Raw genomic sequence first — 27,690 nt, forward strand, 5'->3', positions numbered from 1 at the left:
ACCACGAGCTCTTAGGATCAATATGGATAGATCTTAAAAACAGAGGGATAAAAGCAAGTGGCAGAATGGAAAGCACAATCTGATGCCATTTATATAAGGTTTTAAAGCACCTAAAACAGGATGCTCTCTTATTCATGGCCACTTACACAAGTGGTAGGACCATAAAACTCTGGATGGGAAGGAGACCCTGGGCTGAGGGTAGTGGTTTCCTACAAAAGGGGAGGGAGGGAAGAGATGGCAAGGGGAGGGCACAGCAGAGCCTTAACCATATCTATAACCTGTATATTAAAAAAATAAAACAGGTCTAAAGCAAAATTACAAAAGTTAAACATTTGCTGAGTGAGTATAGTAGGTATATGGTATTTATTACACAGTCCTCTCGTGTGATTAAAATATTTCGTGGTTTTTTTTTAAAAAACAAATTTTTGAAGACAGAAAGACACCAGATTTCATAGTGAGATGAGTTAAGTCCGTGGCAAGACACCTCTCAGCTGGCTCTTGGGCCATTGGCTGCAGGGCAGTGACCCTGCCTGGCTGGGAGCCCATGCAGGGTAGAGGCTATACAGACTCCTTTCAAGAAGCTTGGCAGTGGGGAAGGGAGTGGTGGTACACTCAGGGTAACGGCCAGAGCACAGAGGGTTGAGGAGATGTAGGCATATGAAAATCCAAAGAGAACAGCCAATGAGAGAAACTGGAAAAATAAGCCAGCTATGAGACAAGAAGATGGGAACAGAGAGATAACCCCCTTCCCCCTGTGACAGAAGGCAAGTAGCTCAGGACAGCTGAAGAAATATGGCCATACCACAAGAGGAGAGTTGACAGCTGATTCAGTGCCACAGTTCTACTACAACTCTACCAGGTACCAGGCCCTGTGCTAGGCCCCAGGGATGAATCAAGTCAGACACAGTTCCTACAGCCAGTGCTCAGAGTCTAAAGTGGGAGAGAAAATACTTATCACAACATCCAGAAGAGCCCGGGCAATCCCAACACATAACACCATGTGCACCTCAGGAAACCAGGCCTGGCATCCTGGGCTCCCTCTCCAGCTCAGCCGCATCCTGCACACACACAATCACATTTCTCTGCACCCCAGCTCCCACACCTCTAAAACAGAGGAAGTAATGAGCATGCCCATACGTCACAGGGTGGTTAGGAAGAGGAAACAAGATAATCCTTGCTAATCCTGGAGCATGGTACGTCACACAGAGAGCTCAAGCTGTTAGCAGTACCGGCAACCATAGTAATGATACTGCTATCATGCCCGATTTTGTGATTTCATACCTCCCATGAGTCACTGCAAAGTGCAATGGCCCTGAAGAGTGCCTGGTGAGCAGAGGGAGGCCTGAGCTGCAGATGCTCAGCAGGACCTCACAGACCCACTCCCACAGGCAAAAGAATCTGATTCTTGGTGGAATTCAGAATCCTACCTCCTTGGGGACCCTGTGGTCCCCCCATAGGGGGGATGTCTGCAAGGGCTGGCCTCAGTTAAAGTGAGGCAGAGATGGAGAGGAGGGACATCTGGAAGGAGCAAGGCTGCCAGCATGGGTAAAGCAGAAGAGAGGCACAGGTGCAGTGGCATCATGGCAGGACAGAGACGGGTGGCCCACGAAGGAGTTGGCTGTGCCTGAAGGCATTAGAGTCTGAAGGAAAAACTTTCAGGGAGATCTGACGCTGCCACATTTCTGTGTTTAAAGGTGACAGGAACGGAGAAGAGGGGGTGTACCCAAGAGTTATATGTTTATTATGGAAATGAAGGAGGCATGGTAAGGTCTAGCTGGGCATGAGGGGGAGGAGGGAGGATCTGGATGGCCCCAGGCTGTGGCTCCAGGAAACTGAAGGAAGTATGTGGTGGGTCCACCCGTTGAGAGAGCAGATAAAGACCAAAGGCCTCTATTTTCTGGGTGAAGTAAAAGGCAAGGTCACTCATCTGGTGTACAGCATGGCAAGGTGGAGAGGCTTGATGACAGTGGCAAAGGTCTGAAAGAGCTGCCTTGGATAATGTCAGGCCAGCTGAGGAGGGACGAGTGGAAGGGTCAGCAGGCAGCACTGTGAGACTGGCTGTGATAAGAATCTAGAAATCTACGATGGCACTAATCAAGACGTGGGAGTCTGTGGGTTGCGGATGGGTGGGCAGGCAGAGCCAGAGAGGTGGAGGCACTGTCAAAAAGACAAAAATGGGGGGTGTGTTTGGGGAGGCCAGAAAGAGGAGGATGGGGGAGGGAGATGGGAGCCATAGGCCTCCAGGACCAGAAGGCTCAGGGTGGCGGCAGAGCAGGGAGGGACAGGCAAGGAGCTGGGGTCCAATCACAGTTCCAGCCTCTCCCCTTCTGGAACCAAAGAGATGGCAATGATATATGACAAAGGTCAAAGAAATGTCAAGTTCTTTGGCCCAGTACAATCTCATCTTCAAGAATATATCCAAAAGAAAAGAACAGTGAATGGAAGAATAAAACTGCATCCTTTATAATGCTCACTGCATCCACTGCACCAAAAGACTGAAAGAAAGCTAAGCATTCAACAAAAGTAAAAATACGAAGATTATGAAGATGTATAATGTCTACTACACACTGGTGAGCTTTCTGGGGCAGGAAATCTGTCCTACTCATGTCTTTATCCCCAGCACAAAGCACCACGCTTGGCTCATAACAGGCACTCAGAAGCTGTCGGAATAAATGAATGAATGGGAGAGACCGCATCACATTATGATTAGACACATGTGGGAAAAAATGGAAGCACCTGAAGAAGAAAATGCAAAGATAATCACAATACTGACATCAGGAGAGTGGAAATAGGAGGACTTTCTTCCTTATTTAAACACCACATTTAATCGTGTCACAGTATAACAGAGTATTTGCTCTTTAAAAATGCTTAGATTAAGGGAAAAATACAAGCTGAAACTAGAACTTCTTGAAAATAACAAAAATGAAAACGTGGCATATCATTAAAAATTATAAATACAAGGGAGCCTGGGGGGCTCAGTTAAGCGTCCAACTCAATTTTGGCTGAGGTAATGATCTCAGAGTCATGAGATCAAGCCCCATGTCCAGCTTTGTGCTGGGCGTGGAGCCCTGCTTGAGATTTTCTCTCTCTCCCTCTCCCTGCTTTGTGACCCCCCAAAATTATAAATACATTTTGCCTTTGTGCAAATCCACTCCCACAATAACTCACAGAAATAGAAAGGCTACAAAGCTACTTACTATTTTTTTTTAAGATTTTATTTATTTATTCATGAGACACACAGAGAGAGAGGCAGAGACATAGGCAGAGGGAGAAGCAGGCTCCCTGTGGGGAGCCTGATGCAGGACTCAATCCCAAGACCCAGGATCGCGACCTGAGCCAAAGGCAGACATTTAACCACTAAGCCACTCACACATCCCTTGCTGCAATAATTTTAAAGTGACAAAATAACCCAAATGTCTATCAATAAGCTATGCCCAGTGGAGTATGATGCTGCTGGAAAAAGGGATGAGGAAGCTTGGCCTAGACTGCTATGGATTGATCTGCAGAATATGCTGGACAGTGGGGAAAAAAAGCAAGGGACAGAGCATCATAAACAGTATGCCACTTTATATCTGAGAAAATAATGAGGTACAGAACACAAGGACATGTGCATAAGTGCTTAAAGTTAATAGTATTTTTTAAAGCTAAGAATAAATGAAAACCTAGAAAAAATGGCTATGTACAGGGGAGGGAGGGAACAGATGGGGGAGGTAGGGATGGAAGTCAGATTTTTCTTTTCTTTTTTTTTTTTTTAAGATTGTATTTATTTATTTTAGAGAGGGAGGAGGGGCAGGGGGGAGAGAGAGGGAGAGAGAAAGAACCTCAAGCAGACTCTGCACTGAGGGTGGAGCCCAACATGGAGGCTTGATCTCATGACCTTGAGCTCATGACCTGAGCTGAAACCAAGAGTTGGACACTTAAACCGACTGAGCCATCTGGGCATCCCAGAAGTCAGATTTTTCTGAATGTATTTTGTCTTACAGTTTTGACTTGAATTATGTAAAAACATTTTAAATAATCAGAAGTCTAAATTAAATCAAATGTAAAAGCTAAGGCAATTCCTAAAAAAAAATAAATAAATGAGCCTAACTGTGGATTAAGTTGGGAGTTTAGGCACAAAGAGAAAGATTAATACAAATGACTTTGAAACACAGTCTCACTAATATTAACGTTAATATGACTGTGCATCTCCAGTAGGAGACAGCCCCAAAACAAAAAGAACAGCAAAGAAATCTCAAACTATATTCAGTTATCTTACCACACTGTTAGTAATCATACTGTTAGCAATCATACTAGTATTTTTATTTTGGACACACAAACACATTAATGCCACGAAGAAGAAAGATTTATATACTGTGTAGAAAAAAAGTTATGAATAGGCAGCCCGGTGGCTCAGCAGTTTAGCGCCACCTTTAGCCCAGGGCCTGATCGTGGAGTCCCAGGATCGAGTCCACATTGGGCTCCCTGCATGGAGCCTGCTTCTCTCTCTGCCTGTTTCTCTGTCTCTCTCTGTGTGTGTCTCTCATGAATAAATAAAATCTTTAAAAAAAAAGTTATGAATATAAAATCAAGTAAGTAAAAGCCCTATAATCCTAAGTTCAATTTTGGAAATATCAATACAAACTTATGGCTAAGAATTTTGTAAAGAACAGATAAGACTGACAAAACCCAAATCCAGTGGTTACACTGCTTTTCTGCTTCCCGATCTGATGCAGCAGGAAAACACAGCAGCACCTAAAAAGGATTCCCGTTACACTGCACAAAACTCTGAATCTGACCAAGCCTCTAGACTTAACCTGCCGCTTAGAGGAAGTACTGGGAATAGAGGAACATTTTAAACCACACTATGGGGATGTGATCAGCTAGATCCCAAAGGTGGGGAGTCCTACAGGCTACTGACCTAGTTTCCTAGACCAGTGGAGTAAAGGGGAGGATGAACAATTATAAATTAAAAGAGATTTAAAAGGCACATCAACCAAATGCACTGTGTGGACCTTATGTGAATTCTGATTTAAAGAGACCACCCACAAAAAAAAAAAAAAAAAACATTTCTGAGAAAACTGGAGAAATTTGAACGATGACTAAAGATTAAAATGATATTAAGAATTTATTGATAATTTTTATACAATGGGATTGCTATTATGTTTCTTTTTTAAAGTGTCTGTATCTCTCAGAGGGTAATAATAATAATAATAATACTAAGGCATTTACGGTTAAAATGATATGGTATCTGGGAAATGCTTTTATCTGGGTTGGATTATCTCAAGATAAATGAAAACAGACTGGTCAAATGTTAATGATGGTCGAAGCTGGCTGAAGAGTACATGGACATTCATTTTAATATTCTCTCTACTGCTGTGTGTTTGAAAATTTCCATAATAAAAAGTTTAAAAAAAGAAATATCTCATGATAATAAGAATGAGTGCTGTCTATCTGCCTTCGTGATTGGAGGAACTGCGCACAAACAGATCTTTTGTTCTTGACTCGCTTAACTCTGAGAAGCTGTTCTCAGAATTATGAATATCAGCTAAAATAAGACTAAGGAGAATTTGCTGCACAGATCTTAAGGTCACAGTTTTTCACACCTGGTTGTTTGGATCCGTAAGGTACCTCACCACAATCGGTGTGAGATATTCAGAAAGCACCACTGGAAAATTTGATCTGTTTTCTTGTAAAAAAACAGCAATAGGAGGAATCTGTTCCATCAGTTCATTCCGCACTGTGGGCTCTGCAGCAATAAAAAATCAGAAAAGAATTATATAAGAATAAGCCAAGCATCTTATAGAGTGTATAGTGAGAGTTTCTAGCTTTTCTTACTAAAATACTTCATCAAGAAAATTAGACAAATGCAGTTTAAAAATCATTTCCCATTTAGAGTATTTATGCTACAGACAGGCTTAAAAAGCTAATAAGCTATCCGGCAATATAAAAACATAAAAGGAAGAGAGAATGACAACTCTATTATAACAAGCCATATATAAATCGAGGAGGGAGCAAGAAGTCTGCATGCTGGGCCAGCGTCCAAAAGCCATTACAACTAATGGCATATATGCCAGACCTATGGGTTGTGCTTATTTAAATTCCAGCCAGAATGTATACATTATAAATAATTCTTTCATAAATGCACTCCCCCACAATCCACGCATCCCAATTATTTCTAAGGCAAAGCATTAAACAAAAGAGCGGCTCTAGCTCCAATATACCACATTAAATTTAACACAAATATATAATTGCTTCAGCACTGTAAATGGTGACTCATTTACAAAGAGAATCCATTTAAGGACTCAAAACATTCACTTGGGCCTTTTTAAAAGCATTGTGTCATATTCAGATGAATATTTTAAATGAATACAGGAGCTATGTGGAAGGCTTATTTTTCTATTTTCGGTTAAAATGATCAAAATCTAAAGCAAGCATAAGACTCCTGAAACTTTCTGAAGCTGTTCACCAATCATTACAAATGGGGGGTGGGTGGGGGCGGGGGGTGCCAGGCAGCTGTCAGTACTGGTAGCCCCAACACCTGCTCGTCTCACTCCTCTTTCCTGGGGGTGTGGGGTGCGGGGGAGCACAGGAGGGACACCATGTCTCCTGCACTGTGGTATGCTTCCTCCCAGGACAGCAATCATGGAGAGGTAGAAAGAGAAAGGAAAATCAAGATTAGCCTACAAAGATCACAGGTGAGGCAAACTAATGACTGGGCTTGTTCTAATCCAAAAGACTTCTTTTGATTTGATATTTCTTAGCAACCAACAGTCTGGCAAAACTCATGAACTACAAAGGCCTTAACTGCCGGGGCAGCTAGCATTCATGGCCATTAGTCATTCTAATTTTCTAAAAATAAGGATAATTTGATGCCAAATAAGACACCCATTCTTCACGACAAAACCCATTCATGCTTAGACATTGCTTAAAAATGTATTGATTAATACACAGTTTTTCTTTTTAATGCACTATCATTGGTTATACACAATTTCTTGGAAATACACAAAAAATAAAAGTATACAATCCTTGTACAAACCTGCGTCTTCTGACAACCTGACCACGATCTCCATTACCGTTAAGAGGTCCTCCTCATTGTTACTGAAGTCCCGGAAGATATCGAGCAGCCCTCTGGCAATAATCTGACTGTAGGGACGAGAAATGATCCATACGGTTACATGGGCAACTCTGACTGCCGGTGTGCTAATTATAGGTGTTGTGTTAAGAGCAGGTAATAAACCAAGGAATAAAGGAAAGCCCATGACCTCTATCCAGAGGGAGGACAGACCATCAAGGAACATCCAAAGATGGTCCGTACAATGTGGGTCACCATCCTTTAGGAACCAGAACCATACCCTCCAGTCTGGTGGTCACTGGAGGTTGACACTGTTCACTTGGCACTCGACAAAAACCTTTTTGTCCTTTTCTGATTGATTCTTCAGGCATAGATAGACTTAGAAGAGAGGCCCCATGGCAGTGGGTGGGAATTAAGTGACCAATAAATGCAGAAGGAAAAGATCCAAAGAGTGGCCTCAATCTCGAGTGGCCTCTACCTACCAGGTGTCAGCAGAATCCCCCCTGGCTCTCCTCTATCCCGTGATGGGACAACTAAAAATGTCTCTAGACATTGCCACAGGTCTACCAGGGACAAAATCAGCCCTGACTGAGAACCATCTCATTAGAAGATTAAAGGTATAAAGGAACCCTCTCTACTAGCTTTGGAATTCTTCCATAAATCTAAAACTGCTTCAGGCACCTGGATGACACAGTTGCTTAGGCGTCTGCCTTCAGCTCTGGTCATGATCTCAGGGATGGAGTTCTGCATTGCTTCTGCCTCTGGACCTCCCCCCACTTGTACTCTCTCTCTCTCGCTCTGTCTCTCTCAAATAAATAAATAAAATCCTTAAAAAAAAATCTAAAACTGCTTCCAATGAAGTTTAAAGACAAAACAAAACACAAAGACTAAATAAATACATACATACATACAAAGTCACGAAGAGGTACTACTACATCCACTAGAAGAACTAAAGTTATGGGGTGTCTGGGTGACTCAGTAGGTGGAGCATGCGACTCTTGATCTCAGGGTCATGAGTTTGAGCCCCACGTTGGGCATGGAGCCTCATTAAAATAAAACTGAGAAAAAGAAAAAAATAACTAAAATGATAATAATAATACCTATGCTGGCAAAGATATGGGACAACAGGAACCCACAGACATTATTGGTTGGAATGCAAAATAGCACCGTAATTTAGAAAACAACTGGCAGTTTCTCAGAAAGCTAAATATACATTCAACCCAGCAATTCCCTCTTAGGTATTTACCTAAATGAAATGAAAACTTATGTTCACACACAGACTTGTACACAAATGTTCATATTAGCATGATTCACAATAGCCACAAAATGTAGAAAAAACATCTCTGGATTCTTCAACTGGGGAACATATACACAAGACACCAACTATCCACACAATGGAGTACAACTTGGCACTCAAAAGGAACCCCAGAGGTAACAACAGGCTGAATTTCAAATGTATTTTACTAAGAAAAAAGAAGCCAGAGAGAAAGCACAACATACCATATGATTCCATTTACATGAAATTCTAGAAAAAGGAAAACTTTAGCCTTCAGAAACAAATTGATGGTTGTTCCATCCACAGCGAGGAGGGAGCAAGAGACTGATGCAAAGGGATGAGCAAGGTAACAAGGGAATGACAGAAATGTTAAAATGTTGACTAGGCCGAGGTTTGCATGACTATGTACATTTATCCAAACTCAGCTCACTGGATGCTTTAGATGGGTGTATTTTACCACGTGAAAAATATGCCTCAGTAAAGCTGTTTTAAACAAAGACATTAACAAGGAGAAAAATCAGTGCGATCAGCAGTAGCTTACTTGTGGCCTGGAGGCCTCGGGGCACAGAAGAGGGACAGGCACTCCTGAAAGGCTTCTTGGAACAAATGGAAGCCTGCCTGCCTCTGCCTGTTCCTCTGAGCCCCTGACAACCCAAGGACAACACGCATCAGGATTAGCTGAAGTCAAAAACCCACCTTGACTTGCTGGAAAAGACTAGAAATGTGAATTCAAAGAGGTAGTCTTTTGGCCCAGCACACTACAGGAAGAAATCCATCAACTCAAGCCTGTCCACGGAGAGACTTATACCACCCCTGGGATGAAAGGTCAAGATCTGGCAGCTAGGACGTTTGGGAAAGTCGAAAACAGACACTATAAAGTCCCTGATTACATTTCACTGGACCACATTCAGGTTGGCCTCCTCTGGGAAATCAAGCAACTAAGATCCCCAATCTGCTTCTAGGGCCATAGAATGGATAGACAGATCTGCATCCAGCCCCAAGTGGTCACAAGGGACCTGCCCTCTTAAGGAAAGTGAGGAGAGGGGTAAGAGAGGGCCCCTGAAGCAGGGAGGGACGAATCCACCACAGTGAATACAGAATGGGAGAGAGCTAAAGACTCAAACAAATCTATGCTTTGGCACCAACACTCTGGAAAACCTGGCTGCTTTATGGAATGACCTGAAGAGGTCATAGGGAGAAGCAGAGTCCAGAAGCATCAGCCTCAATACTTCTCCGTGTCAACTATGCTAATGAGAAGAAGAGAGAACTGCTGTGCATGACTGAAAAAAGTGTTAGAAAGGTTAAACGAGCTCATGCACAGGAAGCTCACAGCCTAGTCCTTGGCCCATGGTAAGCCCCATAGCATGACAGCCATCAGTACTACAATATAAGCAAAGAACTGCAATTAAATGTCTACTGAAGAGGGAGGTTTAAATAAATGATGTTATACCTATATAACAGCGTTCTATATGGAAGCACTTGTAAAGGTACCTATAGATATGCACTCACTTAGAAAGATGCCCATGAAAATTCACGTAAATGAGAAAACGAGGTGAAGCATTTTATATGCAGTGTGAGCCTATTTCTTAATATGAATTGAATTTATGTACATATGTGCAATACATATACTCATATATACATACACTCATTTAGGGAAAAGTCTGAAAGCATATACTACCCTAGACTGTAGTAGGGGAAGAAGGGAAACTCTCATTATTTTAACTTCTGTAATTACTAAATGTTTCAAGTACGTGTCATTTTTGTGAATTTTTTAAAGTATGAGGAGGATGGTTCAATTTTACACGGCAATGTTTCCTGGAAATCTTACCATGGAAATGACCCCTTATGTCTTTGTCCCTTCCTTCCCTCACCCATCTCATGCAGTCACTATCATGAATTTGGCCCAAAAGATGAGCCAGTTCCAGAGCCTACCCTGAAGGGCACAGTTTAGACCCAGATGCAGGCAAGAAAACTGAAGATGATGGACAGTGACAAGAACCTTAAGAAAGAGAAGAACGTAGAGGAGCTGAGTGTGATGACGAGCAAGAAGCAGGCAGAAGGATATCAGACCCAGATGCGGGAACATTCAGACAAGGGCTTTAAAATAAGTGTGATTAATATGCTGAAGGTCTTTTGGAGGAGTTGGGCATGCTAAGGAATATAGGAACGCTCTGTACTTTCTGCTCAATTTTTCTTGAAATCCAAAATCGCTCTCAAAATTAAAGTTTATTAATTAAATTTAAAAAATGAAAGTGAAATAAAGACTGTTTCAGACAAAAGTGGTGAGAATTCACTGATAGTAGTCTTGTGCTATCAAGAATTGTTAAAGGAAGTCCTCAAAGCAAAAGGATGCTGGGTGAAAATGGGCATTTTGCAAAAAGAAATAAAAAGCACAAAAAAGGTATAAATGATGGTAAATATAAAAAATATTTTTGTTGGGGATCCCTGGGTGGCTCAGCGGTTTGGCGCCTGCCTTTGGCCCAGGGCGCGATACTGGAGTCCCGGGATTGAGTCCCGCGTCGGGCTCCCAGCATGGAGCCTGCTTCTCCCTCCTCCTGTGTCTCTGCCTCTTTCTCTCTCTCATTCTATGTCTATCATGAATGAATGAATGAATGAATGAATAAATAAATAAATAAATATCTTTTAAAAATATATATATATTTTTTGTCATTTTAATCACTTTAAAAGATAGTTGCAAATCTTCAGGAAATAAAGTAACAAGGTATCGTGGGATGTATAACACGTGTGGAAGCAAAATGCAGAAAAACAACAGCACAAAAGATGGGGAGGCGGCCACAGAAGCCCTCTGAAGTGTGTTCTGTACTCCTGGCACGTTCTCACATTGTACCTTGCAGTGTATGCAGAGTGGTAGCATTTTATTTCAACATATATTGTAATAAGTTAGAGGAATATATTATAATCCCTAGAATAACCAATAACAATTTTTTAAAAGAGGCATAACTAATAAGCCATAGCGAGGATACAGTGGAATCAAAAAACAAAAAGTCCATAGGACAAAAAAACTGATTCTCTTATTTCAAATAATGAAATAATGAATAATATGAATAATAATGAAATTAATATAGCAAGAAGAGTTGAGTCAATAGAAAACAAATGGCAAGATGGCATATGTAAACCAAACCATATCAATAATCACTTCAAATGTACATGATCTAAGGGCACCTAGGTGGCTCAGTGGCTGAGCATCTGCCTTTGTCTCTGGTTGTGATCCCAGGGTCCTGGGAACAAATCCTGCATTAGGCTCCCCACAGGAAGCCTGCTTCTCCCTCTTCCTATGTCTCTGCCTCTCTTTGTGTCTCATGAATAAATACCATATTTAAATATATATATATATATACACAATATACATGATCTAAATGTTGAAATTAAAAGAAGCGGTTGTTACACTGGGTAAAAAAGCAAGACCCAACTATATGTCTTCTATAATAACCACACTTTAAACACCAGACATGGATAGGTTAAAAATAAAAGTATACAGAAATATAACATACAGATAGCAATCAAAAGAAAGTTAAGTATATACATTAAATTCAGACAGTAAGCTTCAGAGAAAGGAATAATACTAGGGACAAAGGATACTACACAAACACAGACAGATCAACTTATTTATTTATTTATTCGAGAAAACAGAACACTACTAAATGTGTATGTACCCAAGAAGAGAGCTTCAAAATATACAAACTGTTAGATTTGAACAATAGAAAAATCCAAAATTGTAAGTGAGATTCCAAGATTCTTCTCTCAGTAACAGACAGAGCAAGTAGATAGAAAATAAGAAAACAGAAGACCTGAACAATGTTCTCAGCCAATTTGTCCTGACATTTATAAGACACACTATCCAAAAACCCTGGGATGTACATTCCTTTCAAGTGTACGCGGAATCTTCACCACCATAAAATAATTCCAAAAAATTTAAAAGACGAGAAATAATACAAAGTATGTCTCTGACCACAGAAGACTTAAACTCAGAATAAAATAACAGAAAGATACCTGGAAAAAGCCTCAAATATTTGGAATTTAAACAACGTACTTCTAAATAACTCATTGGTCAAAGGAGAAATCACTATAGACATTAAAAATACTTTACACTGAAAGGTAATAAAAATATGAATACCAGAACATGAGGATGCGCCTAATATAACACTGAAGTACTTACAGCACTTAACAGCAATCTTACAATTTAAAATGCAAATATTATTTTAAAAAGACCAAAAAAATAGTTAAACATATCTTACAAGAAGAAAAAGAACAGCAACTAAATACCTCCCCAAAAAAGAAAATAATACGAATTAGAGCAGAAATTACTGAACTAGAAAATAAACACACAATAGAGAATATCATAGCCAAAACTTGATTCTTCAACAGAACTAATATACTTAATAGTCCTCTGGTAAGAATTATCCAGGGGAAAACAAAAGAAAAGGCACCAATTACCAATAACAGAATGGAAAATGGGGCCATACTACAGATTTCACAGACAATAAAAAGAAAATTGCTATTTCCCAACACATAATGAGATAACAGATCTAAACAATGATTATTTGTGACCACTAAAGTCATGAGAAGAAAGGCTGGTGGGGAATTTTATAATGAAAGAATCTAACACCTGCGCCCACTGCTCAATATGAACATCTCCAAAAGTGGGACACCCAGACATTGTTTCCCAATGTTTTGTAATGAGAAGTATACAAAACAACACATGAAGTATTGTTGCAAAAAAAAAAAAAATTGAAGCAGAATCTAATCAAGTCTCCAAATGTAATTTTTGGTTTATAGAAAATACAAAGGACAAAAGATTATGTTAAATTATGCCATGAGAATAATGACCACCGAATCCAGAATGTGGAAAATTCTACAAGACTAATGACCCCTTCAACAAACAGATGATGTAGAGAGAAGATGAGAGGGAGAATCAATTAGAGATTAAAAGAGATTTAAGACCAAAAGGAAAAAAAACTGTAAACAAACAAACAAAAAGACTTAAGAGACCTATCTACCTAATGAAATGTGTGGACCTTATTTGGATCATGATTCGAACAAATCAACCATAAAAAGGCATTTTTGAGGGAAAATTTAACATAGACTGGTCAACTGGAAGGCATTATTGTCAACTGGGTTGAGTGTGATAATGATACTACAGTTAGAATTAAAGTCTCTAGCTGGATAAATGATATGATGCCTTGGATTTCCTTTAAAACACACCAGCAAAAAAAGCACAAAACTTTTACAGAGAAAACGACCAAATGTTATTGAGACATTAAAGAAAACCTACATAAATATAAAGATATACCATGTTTATGGATTGGAAGTCTAAATATTGTAAAGAGGGCAATACTCTCCAAACTGACCTATTCATTCAGTGCAAACCTAAGCAAAATTCTAATAGGTGTTTTATTAGCATCTGATAAACTGATGTTGAAATTTATATGAAAATGCAAAGGACCAAGAATAATAAATCATATCAAAGAAAAACAAAGTGGCAAGTCTTGCTTAATCAAGTATCAAGACCCACTAAAATCTACAGTCATCAAGACAGTATGGTATTGGCCAAGGGGGAGACAAACAGACTACTGAAAGAGACAGTCCAGACAAAGGCTATTAAAGACTGGATTAGAACAGAGGTGGTACCCCAGAGCAACGAGGAAAAAATGTATTTTTGATAAGTGGTTCTGTGACAATAGAGAAAATGAAACTGGATCCCTCCTTCATACAATGAACAAAAATTACTTTCAGATGGATCGAAGACCTAAATGTGAAAGGAAAAAAAAGAGCTTTTAAAGCAATATAAAACAGTATGTTTATGATCTTTTGGTGGAGGAAGACATTTTAAAGAAGCTTCAAAATGCACTAAGGATAAAAGTCAATGTTGATAAATTTACATCAAAATGAACAGCTTCTGGTCACCAAAAGAACACTGTAAAGAGAGCTGAAACAAGCACAGGATGAAGGAAGATGTTTGCCATACATAACTGACCAAGGTTTGAAATCTAGAATATACAAAGAGTTCTTATAAGTCAATAATAAAAAGAGAAACAATCCATCTTCCCTTTACCCACCAAAGAAAGTTTTTTTTTTCAAAGAAAGATTTTAAACAGGCACTTCACAAAAAAGAAATACAGATGTCCAGCAAACATATAAGAAGGTGTTCAAATTCAAAAATAAATAAAATGGAAATTAAAATCACAAAATGATATTATACGCTAGCACATGACCAGATTGGCTAATATCTTACAATCTGACGATACCAATCAGCAGATAAAATGTAGGGCAAAAGTGGGAGTGCAACTGATGCAATCACTTGGGAAACTGGCACTACCGCCTAAAGTAGAAGACAAGTATGTCTTATCACACAAGAATTCTTGCCTGGTTATAACCCTGCAGAGATGTGTACTGATATGCACCCATATACATATACTAGATTGTTCATAGTACAATTTTCTTAAGAGTGAGAGAACTTGAACTACTCCAACAGACAAAGCATCAGTATCTTCAAACAACAGAACACTGCTACAAAATGAACAAACTCAAACCTACATGCAAAGCCACAAAGTATGTCCTATAGGATTTCACATATTTCAAGTTCAACAACAACAAAATTAACTTAATTCTATTTGGAAGTAGATATTTAGGTGCTAAGACCAGAAACAAAATTAAGGATGTAATGAACATAAACATCCGAAGGTGATCACCACGAGGCAGGGAGGCAGTGGTGGACAGTCAGGCGGGGAGGGCATAGGTCCAGAAGACCTCAGTACTGACCATGTGGACATGTGCTTCATAAAAACTCCTTACACTTGACATCCTATTATCTGTATGGGGTATGTTTTATAATAACAGAAGTTTTAAAGAAAGTTGAAAAAAGAGAGTAAATGAAAAAAGGCATTTATAATCTCAGCAGATATAAAAGAAGCATTATACAAAATTCAGACCTCACTGAGGATTTTTAAAAACTCTGAGTGAATTTATTCTATACAATAAATCAGCTGTACTCTTAAAAACTGTCAAGAGTATCATGAGAGGCAAAGAAAGGCTGAGAAACTGTCAGACATTAAAGGAGCCTACAGAAACATGACAACGATCAAATGTAGTCCATGATGCTGGGTTGGATTCTAGATCTAAAAACAAACCAAATAGACAAAAGCCTTGAATTAAAGGATCCTCTTAGGGCCACTGGAGAATTTGATTAAAACCTAGATATTAGGGCAGCCTGGGTAGCTCAGCGGTTTAGCACCACCTTCAGCCTAGGACGTGATCCTGGAGACCCAGGATCGAGTCCCATGTCAGGCTCCCTGAATGAAGCCTACTTCTCCCTCTGCCTATGTCTCTGCCTCTCTCCCTCTCTCTCTGTGTGTCTCTCTCATGAATAAATAAAATCCTTAAAAAAACAAAAAAAACAAAAAACCTAGATATTAGAGGGGCACCTGGGCAGCTCAGTCGGTTAAGCATCTGACTCTTGGGTTTCAGCTCAGTCATGATCTCAGGGTCCTGGGATGAAGCCCTGTGTTGAGCTCTGTGCTCAGTGCAGGGTCTGTTTGGGATTCTCTTCCTCTCCCTCTGTCCCTCCCCCTGCTTATGTGCTTGCTCTCTCAAATGCAATAACTAAATAAAATCTTTTCAAAAATCTAGATATTTGATAACAGTATTATATCAAAATTAAGTTTCCTGACTCCAATCACTGTATGTGATTCTATAAGTAAATGGCAAATGTCCTTGTTAGAAATATGCGACAGCAGTCACCACAGAGAGAGCAACACGATGGCTACAATTAACCTCCAATGGCTCAGAAAACAATGTGAAAATAAAGAGAGTGAATGTTAACTCGAATATGGTAAAATGTTCACAACTGATGAATCTGAGTAAAAAATAGACAGGAATTCCTTCTACTATTCCTGAAACTTTTAAGTGTGAAGTTATTTTTAAAAGTTTAAAAACAGGGATACCTGGCTGGCTCAGCGGTTGACCATCTGTCTTCAGATCTGGGTGTGATCCAGGGGTCCAAGGATTGAGTCCCATATTGGACTCCCTGCAAGGAACCTGCTTCTCCCTCTGTCTATCTCTCTGCCTCTCTCTCTGTGTCTCTCATGAATAAATATATTTTTTTTAAGTTTAAGAACAAACTCTTTTATTCTTTATACTGACTGGCTTAGTTGGTAGAGCATGAGACTCTGGATCTTGGAGTTGTGAGTTTGAGCCCCACAACAGGCACAGAGATTACTTAAAAAAAATTTTTTTTTTTAATTTTCTAAATTAAGGACACCTGGGTAGCTCAGTCGGTTAAGCATGGACCTTCAGCTCAGGTCATGATTTTGAGGTCCAGGGATCAAGCCCTGCATCAGGCTGCTTGTATCCCTATCCCTTCCCTCATCCATGCTCTCTCTCTCAAATGAATAAATGAAATAATTTTAATTTCTTTTTAATTTTAAATTTAAAAAAATTAATTTCAAAAAGTATAAAAATAATCTCAACAAATTATAAATATACATTTTCCTAAACTGACAAGATATAGCTATTAAAAATATAAACCAAAAGAGAAAAGGGAGAAATCAAACTATCATATTTCACACACAACATTGTACAGTATGCAGAAAACCCAAAGAACCCCCAGGGAAGTTATTAAAATTAATAAGTGAACTTAGCATAGTCAATGGAAACAAAATCAAAATATAAAAATCAATTCTATTTTCATATTATCAGCAGCAATTAGAATTTAAATTTTAAGAAATGATACCATTTACATTCACATAGAGACCAAATACCTAGAACTAAACTGAAAAAGGTACAGAAGATCTCTACAAGAGAAAACACACACACACACACACACACACACACACACAAATTGAAGTTTTTTTAAATGGGAAGATTAGAAAACTAAATATTGTAAAGGTGTCAATTCTTCACAGATTGATTTATAGATGCAATCCAGTTCCAATGAAAACCCCAGCAGGTTTTTTCTCCTAGAAATTGATGAACTGGTGCTAAAATGCATTTGGAAATGCAGAGTCAAGAACAGCCAAGACAACCGTGAAGAAGAACAAAGTGGGAGGAGTTACTCTAGCAAGATTTTGATGATAAAGTTACAGTAACAAAGACAGTGTGGTCCCAGCAGAAGGACAAACAGACCAAGGAAGCAGACTAGGAAGTTCAGATATAGACACTCGATTTAAGAGAAAGGTAGTAAAGCAGGGCATAGATAAAAGGTAGTATTTTCAATAAATGGCACTGGATCAAGTGCATACCACATAGAAGGCAATGAAACTTGACTCCTACTTCACATAATACAAAAAGAAAGCAATTCTAGGGAGACTGTAGATCCAAATATGAAAGGTAAAACAATAAAACTTTAAGAATATAAGGAAATCTCTTTTCTTTTTCTTTTTATAAAGTAGGATCCAAGCCCAGCATGGAGCCCAATGGTGGGCTTGAACTCAGGACCCTGAGATCAAGACCTGAGCCAAGATCACGAGTCGGATGCTTAACCGACTGGAACCCCTAGACCCCCTATAACGAAATATCTTGATGGCCTTAAGGGAGGAGAACGTTCCTTATACATGAAAAGAAAGCACTAAGTATCAAAGAAAAAGTTGAGAAATCGTGAACTACATTTAAATTAAGAACTGCTCATCAAAAGACATCATTCAGAGTACCATCATTTCCCTATCTGTAAAATTGGGATAATAATTGGACTCACTCAGCAGCAATTGCTGCGAGCCTTCTGCAATTTAATAGATATAGATATTAAGTAGATATGTAATAGAGACTCAGCGAGAATCATCCAGTCTTCCCAGAACAGTGCACTTAAGATGTGTGAGAAGGCTGCAGGTGGAGAAGTCCAGAGGACTGTTCAGAATGAGAAACACACTAGGGCATGTGAGGGGGAAGGAAAGGGTGTGTGTCACAGGCAAGAAGGAAGAAGCAGAAGACAGAAGCAGTATCTGATGGAGGAGGGGAGACAAGAAGAGAGATAGCCCTAGTCTGCGACAGCGGGGAAGAATGCCCGCAGACTCAGCTTTGGGCGGACTGTCAGCTAAAAGAAATGTCTTAGTTTCTGTTTTCTTCATGAAATAAGAGCCAAGGTCACGCCTTGGAGGAATGGTCTGAGTCTGGAGAAGAATCCTGCCAGCACAATGAGGAGTGACAATACAACATGGCGGGACAAGCAGCACCAATGTCCCTGAAACATGGGGCAGTCAAAAACCAAAAGGAGCGAGCAATGTTCCAACTGATGCTTTCAATTATGCGATGCATTTTACTTTTCTGAGTACGGCATGTGTGAAAGAAACCCAGTTAGCAACCCTAATTATTTAAACACCATTAAATTTCATCGGCGTTTTATTCTTGGCTTACCAGGTGACCAGTAAAACAGTTAACAAGAGCAATGGAGAAACCTAATCAAAGGGTGCCATTCAGACAGAATGCCAGGAACCTGGAAACAGCCCACGTGCCACCACATCCCCGGGAGTCCTCAAAGCTGGCACAGAGAGGTAGCCACCACTGTCAGCACAGCAAAAACCGACCCAGTGAAGGCCTGTGCGTTTGGGAAGGGCTGGTGAGCTCACCGGTTGAAAATGTTCTCGCTGAAAGCATACTTTTCCAGGCGAACGAGTGGAGGCAGGCTATCCTGGCCTGGAATGTCCAGAAAGGCCGTTACCCTCATGCTGTCACGATCTGGGCCATAGTCTTCAAATCCATCTAAAGGGGAAGAGGGGACAAAATTGCATTCATCGCGTCATACTTGAGCCAAGGCAGGCCTTTGCAGCACACTTTCTACCCTCCTGGCCCTTTCCAGGGGGAACCTCTGAGTCTTGCAAACTTGGTAACTCATCTAAAATGAAGTGGGTAGGTTTATAATCCAAGAGAAGGGTGACAAGACCAGAGTCATAAAGGAAAGCTAAATGTCCTTCTTTCAGTGTCATCAATCTGACGTGAGTCACCTCTAACCAACAAAGATGGGAACCTCTCCTTTACCGGGGAAGTTAGAAGCAAGTGAATAAAACAGCTAGCTGACTCCTGGGAGGAACATCCACGGAGTGCTATGCAAACAGATATGAAATAGTCAAAAGAAAAAGAGAGGTGTTTCACCTCATAAGCAAGAATATGGTAGAAAGCCTACTCCTTATTTGGTCTTGTCTAAACATATTTGTCACACAGCTTCATGCGTATGACATCGGTTCCCATCAAACCACATGGCAACACCCCACCAGACCCCTCCACATGGATGTCTAACAGGTTCCTTCAATCCCTCACTCTGGCCAAAACTGAGCCTGTTGTCATGCTGACTCTTCCCTGCAGCCCCAGCTGAGGGCAGGCACACCCACCCCACAAAGTGGGGGAGCAGCATGGCCGCATTCATGGGCTCTGGAGCCAAACATCCCTGGAACAAGATGAAGCTCGCAACACAACTTACTAGCTGTGCGACCACAGTAAGTGATGTAACCTGTCTACATACCCAGGTCTTGTGGGATCTAGCCCCGCATAATCTGGCCAACCTTGACTGTGGCCACCACCCTTTACCCACCCCCACTTCAGGGGCATAAATGCATCCCTTGCACTGAAACAGCTGAGCAGGAAGCACTACTCATGCAAAAAAGTACAGGATTCCTACTGGGCAGAGTGGAAAACTTGTTAATTTAGGTAGTAACTGATAAGAGTTTAAAATAAGAAATGACACATTTGTGCCTAGGTGTTTACTCTGAAACATTAACCACATTTTTCCTCCACAAATTCTTTTACGCTAGTAATTAGAGCTTATTAAAATTTTATACTATATAACAGTTACCCAGTAATTTTAATAAAGAAGTATACATTTGTAGAAAATATATGTGTGATGCAATCAAATACATCATTTCTTGCAGGATCCCTGCCAGGGAGGAATAGGTCCCCACTGAGTCACAGCCAAGCCCCACCAACCACAGTCATTTTATATGAGCTATTTTCAACGAATTTCAGGGCCCAAGAGCAACACGCAACCTTCATCCCACAGATATTTAAGAAACAGTGTGGACCTAACCTCCCGTGACTTTAAAATATTAAGTTTAAAGCAGAATTTGTGGGGTGCCTGGGTGGCTCAGTCAGTTAAGCATCTGCTCAGGTCATGATTTCAAGGTCCTGGGATCAAGCCCTGCATCAGGCTCCACCCTCAGCAAGAAGTCTGCTTCTCCCTCTCCCATCCCTCTGCCCCTCCCCCCTACATATGCATTCTCTCTCCCTCTCCTCTGTCAAATAAATAAATAAAATCTTTTAAAAAAAAAATAAAACAGAATTTGCTAGACTTTGGGAGTCATAGGTAGCTTTGGAACCTGCTGATAGCCACATAACCATATGCAATACTTTTCATAAAGAATCACCCAGGGCACCTAAGTGGCTCAGTTGGTTAGGTGCCCAACTCTTAATTTTGGCTAAGGTCATGATCTCAGAGCGGTAAGATCAAGCCCCGCATCTGGCTCTGTGTTGGGCTGTGGAGTCGGCTTAAGGCTCACCCTCTCCCCCTCCCACCCCTCTTAAAAAAAAAGAATCAGGGGTTTCAAAAGATCCTCTGAGGTCCACCTGTGTACTTCGTGGGTTAAGAATTGCTATTTTAAAGTAACAAAAAATATGCAAGCACTCTTCAAAAAAACTATCAGAGAACTAAAGAACTTAGCAATTAGTTCTACAAAGGAATAACTGTTATTAGAAGATATTAATGATTCTACTATACTAATTATATAACATTATACTAACCATATATATGGAAATAAAAGCCATAAACCACGCAATACTGGCTAATAACTAATATTCATTGGCTGCTTCCAGGAACTGTGCTAAAAGCTTTGTGTATAGCAGTGGTTCATTAAATCCTGACAACAACCACATTATCCCCCTGTTTCTGGGTAAAAAAGCTGAAGCTGAAAGAAGCCAAGAAAGGTGCCAAACACAGCTAGAGAGGAGTGGGTCAGGATCTGAACTCCAGTAGTTGGGACTCTATAGACACTGTACTATACCATACTGCCAGAAGAAACCTTCATTTTAATTTTCAAAGAAATCCTTCCTACCACCCTGTCTGAGCTTCAGACACAGTAACCTTCCCTTAATTCTTCACGTGCACCAAAATTCTCCATGTCAGTGATTTTTCTACACATTATTCCCACTGCCTGGGACACTCCCACATCTTCGCCCCCTACCCCACACCCCAGCTTAGGGACCCCTACACTGATCTCCAGAAGGCCAGTCTCTGGTAACAGCCTCTTACGGAACTGTTGGCTCTTCTGTCCTAACACTCCCCATGGCACTGGGTTTGGTGACTATGTCATGCTTGTCTCCCAGTGGCTCTGTGAACTCCATGAAGAGCACCATAACACCAGCACCCAGGATAGTACCTGACAAGTAGTAGGTGCTCAATAAAATGTAGCGAAACGAGGAATGATGCCACCAAAAGAAACTTGAATGATAGCTATGATACAGAACCATAAAGAAGATGGAACCTTGGGATATGCCTTGATAAATCCCCTCATTTTGTGGACAGCTACAGAGATGCACCCCCAAAGCCAGCAGCAGAACTAGGATTCTTAGCACCCATTTGGTTGCTAAGAATATTCTGCATTCCAGTCTCGTGTTCTTTCAAGAGATGTGCAGAAAGGTCTCATGAGATGAAGGCTGAAGGAATCGAAGACCACCAAAGCCGAAGGGAAGGGTTATGGTCTCAGAGGCATCTGAAGGAAGGTGACAGACTTCCATTTCCAGCTGATATGGTAAAAGACCCTCACACTTTACACATCTAGAAGACTAGAAAACCATCCACAAAACAAGAGTTTTCAGGCACTAGACAGCAGGCAGCACAGGACAAGGGCCCTCAGAGAAAGGACCCAAACAAGGAGCCCTGGGATGGCCACCTCTGACTGCCCAGAGAACTTCCAGAGGTCCAGAGAAGGAAGTATGAGGCGGAGCCAAAGCGGCCAGCATTTGCAAAGAAGGAAGCAGAAGAGGCCAGCAGAGTGGTCCCCGGAAGCATCCACTGAGTACAGATCCATGCACATGTGAGAAAATACTACCAAGACTGAGAAGGAACCGTAAGAAAGGAGCCAGCAGTCCTTTGTGGCACTCACATGCAGGGAGCAGCTGTCTGTTCCCACCAGCCAGGGGAGGGAGACCCTGGGACACATGGCACTATTTTAGTAGTGGCTAAATGAGTCTAGATTAAAGCCTGCTCTGGACTCGCCCTGATGGAGTTTACATTAAGCCTGAAATGAATACAGCCCAATCCCAAAAAGTTAACTGTTCATCATAACAAAACCCAACATCCCCAGATTTATACAATTTGTACTGTGAAACCTAACAACTAATTCCCCCAAATTCTTAATGTCTGGCAGCCAATCAAATATTATCAGGCATGAAAAGAAGCCAAATAATATGACCATAATCAGGATATGATTAAATGAATAAATTGAGAAAGTCCCCCAAATGTCAGAGATGATGGAATAGAAAATGATCTTTAGGGCAGCCTGGGTGGCTCGGCAGTTTAGCACCACCTTCAGCCCAGGGCATGATCCTGGGGACCCAGGATCGAGTCCCATATTGGGCTCCCTGCATGGAGCCTGCTTCTCCCTCTGCCTGTGTCTCTGCCTCTCTCTCTCTCTCTCTTCTTTCTCTGTGTGTCTTTCATGAATAAATAAATAAAATCTTTAAAAAAAAAAAAAAAAGAAAATGATCTTTAAATAGCAATTAAGGGGTGCCTGGGAGGCTCAGTTGGTTAAGCATCTGATTCTTGGTTTCAGCTCAGGTCATGATCTAAGGGTAGTGAGATCAAGCCCTTCATTGGGCTCCATGATCAGCACAGAGCCTGCTTGAGATTCTCTCTCTCTCTGCCCCTCCCCACCCACACTCATGGCAAGCATGCGCACACACAGTGCATGCTCTCTCTCAAATAAATAAATAAATCTTTTAAAAAAAAAAAGAAAGAACGTTCCACGTATCCCAGAAAAACATGGAGATCTTGATGAGCAAAATGGAAATATAAAAGAGACCCAAGTGTAAATTCAAGAGATGAAAAACACAGTAACTAAATCAAAACATAAACTGAAAGAAATTAACAGATAAGAGAAATAGAAAAAATCACAGAACTTAAAGATAAGCAATAGAAATTACTCAAAATGAAACAAAAAGAGAAAAAAATAGGAAGAAAAAAAGAACAGAGCATCAGTTATTTGGAGATATTATTGAGCACCATAACATATGTGTAACTGGGACACCTGGGTGGCTCAGTGGTTGAGCATCTGCCTTTGGCTCAGGTTGTGATCCCAGGGTCCTGGGATTGAGTTCCACATCAGGCTCCCTGCAGGGAGCCTGCTTCTCCCTCTGCCTGTGTCTCTGCCTCTCTCTCTCTCTGTGTCTCTCATGAATAAATAAATAAGATCTTAAAAAAAAAAAAAAGAAAAGAAAATACAGGAGAAAAATCTGTGTTCCTTAGGCAAAGATTTCTTAGAGGGAGGTATAAAAAGCATATGCCACAAAAATAAATACCCATGAATTCAACTTGATCAAAATTGAAAACTTTTGTTCTTCCCAAAGCATTGGTAAGAAATAGAACACCAACTGCAGTGCTCGGCTAGCTCAGTCAGTGGAGCGTGCAGCTCTTGATCTCGGGGTTGTGGGTTCAAGCCCCATGCTGGATATAGAGATTAATTAAAAATAAAATCTTAAAAAAAAGAAAAAAGGAAATGGAACATCAAGCCAAAGAACTAAGGAGAAAATATCTGTAAAATATATCTGATAAAGGATCTGTATCCAGAATATATAAAGAACTCTTAGAGCTCAATCTTTAAAATAGGGGAAAAAAACTTCAATAGACATGTCATCACAGAAGATACACAAATGACAGCTAAGCATGGGAAAAGATGTTCAACATCATTAGTCATCATTAGTAATTAGGGAAATGTCAATTAAAACCACAGTGAGATAATATTACCCACACACTGGGAAGGCTAGGAAAATTTTCTAAACTGATTATATTAAATGTGTTGGCTAGGAGCAACTGGATCTCTCATATGCTGCTGGTAAAAAATGCAAAACGGTACAGCTACTAAAATGGTTTGGCAGTTACTTGAAAAAATAAATAAACACCTACCATCTGAACCAGCAATTCTACTCCTAGATGTTTACACATGAGAAATGAAAACATATGTATGTTTACGCTAAGACTTGTATTTGTGTGTTCACAGCAGCTTCATCCATAATAGCCAAAAACTAGAAATAACAAAAATATCTATCAACTAAGTGGGTAAACAAATTGTAGCATATCCATACAAAGGAATACTTCTCAATAATAAAAGGGAATGAGGGACACCTGGGTGGCTTAACAGTTGAGCGTCTGCCTTTGGCTCGGGGCGTGATCCCGGGGTTTGGGATCAAGTCCCACGTCGGGCTCCCTGCATGGAGCCTGCTTCTCTCCTTTGCTTGTGTCTCTGCTTCTCTCTGTGTGTCTCTCATGAATAAATAAATAAAATATTTTTTAAAATAAATAAATAAATAAATAAATAAATAAATAAATAAATAAATAAAAAGGGAATGAGCTACTAATATGCAACAACATAGATGCATCGCAAGAGCATTATACTGACTTAAAAAAGCCAGACACATAAGATTTCATTCTGCATAATTCTGTTAACATGAAATTCTAGAAAAGACAAAAACATACTAATATATAGCAGATCAGTGGTTGTCTGGGGTCAGGTGGGGAAAGGTGTGATGGCATATGGTCATGACACACTTCTGGTAGGTGCAAGACATGTTTCATTTCTTGGTTGTGGTTGTGGTCACACAACACTACATACTTGTTAAGACTCATTTTAACAATTGACCTTCTGTATTATTATATATAAATTATACTTCAGTACAGGTAAAAGAAATGAAAAAGAATAAAAGGCAGGCAGGCAGGCAGGCAGGCAAGAAGGAAGGAAGGAAGGAAGGAAGGAAGGAAGGAAGGAAGGAAGGAAGGAAGGAGGGAGGGAGGGAGGGAGGGAGGGAGGGAGGGAGGGAGGGAGGGAGGGAGGGAGGAGGAAGGAAGGAAGGAAGGAAAGAAGGAAGGACATGCAGGCAGAAGGCTGGCCATTCTTCTATTCTTCCCAAGCCCTCCTTACAAAGGCTAGAATGAAACTGCCTGGCAAGTTGCTGGCACCACTGTGATTAAAAGAATTCTTAAGAGTATCTAACTTCCTTTGCTCTGATTCTGTATTTATGAAGTGAGCTTGAGATCTTAATCTCCTTGAGAACTCCAATTCAGATCCAGAGAATGCACAGTACTTATGAGACCACAGGGAGTTGTGTGTGGTCTTCAGGTAAACCTTCAATTCATTTTAAAGGCATGCAGGAAATGTATCTTAAAATTGCCAGGCTATTCATATTTGTCAGTATGGTGCTATTTGCCCCTGAATGGTGTTAATAAAGCACTGTCAAGTTCTTACTCTAGACTTTGTCCAGTGGGAAAGTACTGATCTATCAACCTGAATACCTTAGCCTTCTAGGCAAATATTCATCTCATTCTGGTAAGTAATAAACTGACATTCCGATTATAATTCTAACATCAGTCCCTTTTCTCCAACCCTATTATTACTATCTTAACCCAGTATAGACTACCACAGGAGTATGGGCTTTAATAACTACATTCAAACCCCAGTTACTGTATTTCCAACAACTTACGGTGGAGCTGAAGAGAAAGGAACCCCTTCCAACCACACACAAAAATCAAAAATTAAAAATATGGAAATTTAGATAAAATATTTTTAAATGCAGGAAGGTAGGAAAGAGGGCAGAAAAGACATCCTTGATGCCAGAGAAGAAAACAGTAATCAAAGTGAGAGCAGTCAGCATAAGGTGACTCCCTATGATCAACATTTAAGACCTACATATAGGTCTTAAGCACTAAGATTTCTGAAGCCCACACGGGGATAAATGATACAGGTGAATTTGAAACCAAGCCCCCAATATAAGACAGTTGAGGAAAGGGAACTGCAGTTAGAGTGGGAGTTGGGGGAGGGATAGTCAATCCTGATAAATCAAACCAGGGGCCTACATGACCTATGAGGGCAGAATCAACGTATAGCACCTACAGAGTGCAGGAGCCTCACTCTGAGCCTCTGGGAGCTCATTGTCCAGAAGTACTCCAATTACAGGCATCCCAAAGCAAGCAAACAAGAAGCTACTCTAAAGTGCCTTTCACAATCCAATAAGCATGCAATTTCACAAAACAATCCCTGATGAACATAAATTCCAAACCATATATGGTTACAAACCTTCAAGAGAGTTAGCAGACACAACAAATGAAAATGTGTATCCCCAATATTAGAAATATTAGAAAAATCTAAAATAGACTATCAAATAATTATGCATACAAAATGAGTAGGATTTAAAATATAGATATCAAAATTTTAAAAAAGAGGAATGAGAGTGGGAAAAACAGGCACATTTGAAAAAGAACCATGTAGAAATGAAAAATAGAGACAATTTAAGAATTCAGTAGCTGGCTTAAATAGCAGTTTAGACACAGCTCAAGAGAGAGTTAGTGAGCTGGAAGATTGATCTGACAAATCATTCAGAACACCACACAGAGAAACAGGGAATTGGAAAATACGGGACAGCAGTTAAGGCCCAGGAAGAGCAGAATGCTAAAATCTGACATAAGTCCAGTGAGAATTCCAGAAATAGGGATTAATGAAAATAGGAAGAGGCAATATTCAAAGAGATAATGGCTTACAGTTTTCCAGAATGGGGGGAAATGCATATTCAATTTGAAGAAGTACAAACTCTGAATGAGTGATTAATAACAACCCCATCCTTAGGAGCACCATAGAGCACCCATGGCAAAGAAAAGCATCCAAAAACCCCACAAAAAACAACAAACTAACTGAGAAAGATTACAAATTACATCCTTGATATCTTACTTAAAAGATGTGAGAGGCATATTATTTATAATCAATAGGAGTGTGGGGTCTTTAGTCAAAATACCTGCAATCCCACACTGCTTCTTACCAGGTATGTGACCCCGCAGAGATATTCCCACCTCTCTAATTCCCAGTTCCCTCACCCTACCAGACGCCTGCGTCAGACGACGGCTGCAGTGTGGAATAAACAACATCAGTCAGATACACTTATATTGCATCTGAAACACACTGCGCTTGGAAAAGATCAGCTGCTATTAAACACATTATATTACTGATACTTCTGGGCAACTACAGCCACTACATAGAGTGTGTGTGTGTGTGTGTGTGTGTGTGTGTGTGTGTGTGGAGTGCGTGGGGTCAGGGGGTCCTAGAAAGAAAAACATCAAAGGGTTAAACTTGGCCTGAACTCTAGCTTGACCCCTCAACCATGC

The 27,690-nt window shown here is 40.4% G+C and overlaps 1 protein-coding gene across 7 annotated transcripts in view; it reads right to left on the reverse strand.

Moving 5' to 3' along the window:
• LOC477273 (serine/threonine-protein phosphatase 4 regulatory subunit 1-like) overlaps positions 1-27,690 on the reverse strand; it is an 81,632-nt gene that overhangs the window by 35,301 nt on the left and 18,641 nt on the right. For 6 of the 7 annotated variants that reach the window (XM_038572702.1, XM_038572704.1, XM_038572705.1 and 3 more), the window contains 3 exons: positions 18,908-19,040; positions 7,019-7,125; positions 5,586-5,728 (listed from right to left, as the gene is read on the reverse strand). In XM_038572702.1, the coding sequence (XP_038428630.1) occupies positions 5,586-5,728; positions 7,019-7,125; positions 18,908-19,040 (383 nt within the window). The remainder of the gene's footprint in view (positions 1-5,585; positions 5,729-7,018; positions 7,126-18,907; positions 19,041-27,690) is intronic. The other variant, XM_038572706.1, reaches the window with a different exon arrangement.

Source organism: Canis lupus, chromosome 24 (genome assembly GCF_011100685.1).
Source record: "Canis lupus familiaris isolate Mischka breed German Shepherd chromosome 24, alternate assembly UU_Cfam_GSD_1.0, whole genome shotgun sequence".
NCBI lineage: Eukaryota > Metazoa > Chordata > Mammalia > Carnivora > Canidae > Canis > Canis lupus.